Source organism: Montipora foliosa, chromosome 6 (genome assembly GCF_036669935.1).
Source record: "Montipora foliosa isolate CH-2021 chromosome 6, ASM3666993v2, whole genome shotgun sequence".
In the NCBI taxonomy this organism is placed as follows: domain Eukaryota; kingdom Metazoa; phylum Cnidaria; class Anthozoa; order Scleractinia; family Acroporidae; genus Montipora; species Montipora foliosa.
The window spans coordinates 34861207-34863137 of NC_090874.1; the positions used below are offsets into that span (position 1 = coordinate 34861207).

Sequence of the window (1931 nt, forward strand, 5' to 3'; positions counted from 1 at the left end):
AGGGGGAATGATCAGTTCGAATGCAGAATCTTGTACCTTGTAGGTAATGCCGATGTTGCTTGACAAACTCTACAATTGCCAAAAGCTCACGTCGGGTCACACAATAGTTCCTTTCAGACTTGGACAATGTTCGACTTGCAAATGCAATAGGTCTTTCCATCCCGTCTTGAAGCTGTGATAACACTGCACCAATTCCATGGTCGGATGCGTCGGTGTCTAGCACAAACGTACCCTCTCTGGTCGGGTAGGCAAGGACTCCAGAGGACGTAAGCGAACTCTTGAGGCTGTCGAAAGCCAGCTGACATTCCCCTGTCCAAACAAATTCTGTCTTTGCTTCTGTTAGCTTGTACAGTGGTTGAGCTATGGTTGAGAAATCAGGGACAAACCGACGGTAATAAGAAGCAAGTCCGAGGAAGCTTTTGACCTCTGTGCTGTTTTCTGGAATGGGACATGTGCGAACTAGTTCGACCTTTCCAGGGTCTGGTCCGATACCTTCTTCTGTGACCACATGTTCGAGATACGAAACTCGTTTCTGTAAGAGAAAACACTTCTTCGGCTTAAGCTTTAGTGCTGCCCGGGTCAGTCGCTCAAACACTTGCTTCAGCCGATATAACTCCTCCTCGAATGTACGCCCCATGACAATCACATCATCAAGGTAAATCAAACAGATTTTCCAATGTAGACCCTTCAAGACAAGTTCCATCAATCTGGAAAATGTACTTGGCGCGTTACAAAGCCCGAATAGCATCACGTTCCATTCATACTTGATGATTCTTTCACCTTCCCTTCCCGCAAGAGATCAGTTACTTGTCGTTCAATTTCATCATGTTTCCATGGAGAGGTGTGCCGGGGCTGTTATCGGATTGGGGGCACACTGCCTGTTTCAATTCTGTGCTCGACCTTATGTGTAGTGCCCAAGTCCCCGTTGGAAAAGGAAAACACATGTTGGTAATTGTACAGTAACTCGTGCAGTCTCTCAGTTTCACTGACAGTCAAATGCTCAGTGCTCCTTCCAAGGAGTTCCCGAAGGGGTTCTGGTAGAGTTCCTACAGCTTGTTCGTGTGATACATGCTGAGTTACTACTCTGGCTTGGCCCATAACACTCTCGTTATTCTCCTCATAAAGCTCCAGTAAAGTGACATCAATAACTTGCTTAGCCAGGGCAACCACAGTCTCAGCAGCTAAGTGGTAAGCTTCGTTGGAAACATTGAAAACACGTAAAGGGACCTCTCTGTCCTCTTTAACATCCACCAGAGTCCTTGCAACATGGAGGTCCTTTTGTTGCAAATGTGAGGTGAGGCAAGGCTCCAACAATTGCACGCCTAATGGAGATACCTTTGGATTTAAGTTACTAGAACGCTTATGAACAGTGACTGGAACAATCATCTCAGTGTTAGGTTCAATAATTGTGGACCGTCGTACGATACAACTTGAACTAAGGGACTGGTTCTTGAAATCAGAACACTCAAACATTTCTCCGATAATTGACACTTGGTCTTTTACAATGTCGATATGCGAATCAACTGGTGACAGGAAGTCCATAGAAGTGGAGAATGCCCTCATCTTCAACCTCAGCCACTATCACATGCATATGAAACTCTTTAGTACCCAGGTGCACCATAACATGTCCTAGACCATGTGTTTTTGCTCGCTGACCATCAGCAAGAGTAATCGCAGAATTAGCTTGAACTCAAACTGAACTTGGCACTAGCAGGTAGAGAATTATAAATCTTGAACGACAAAATTGAACGAGCAGTACCAGTGTCTATCAACCACATAGTACGAGTTCCACCAATAAAACCTGGCAAATAAAGTCCTTGAACTTTATTACCAACTTGTGACCTAGCTTCCATCGACACATTGGGATAAGTCATATCCTGCTTAGGTACATTAGTGGGGCCAACATCACTCTCACTCAGGCATCCCCCTGG

At 45.3% G+C, this 1931-nt stretch overlaps 1 protein-coding gene across 1 annotated transcript; it reads right to left on the reverse strand.

Annotated features, from left to right (window-relative positions):
- Nucleotides 1-855: 855 nt before the first annotated feature.
- On the reverse strand, nucleotides 856-1563 carry LOC138005454 (uncharacterized). The gene has a single exon (XM_068851679.1). The coding sequence runs from the start codon at nucleotides 1561-1563 to the stop codon at nucleotides 856-858; it is 708 nt and encodes a 235-aa protein (XP_068707780.1).
- Nucleotides 1564-1931: the final 368 nt, after the last annotated feature.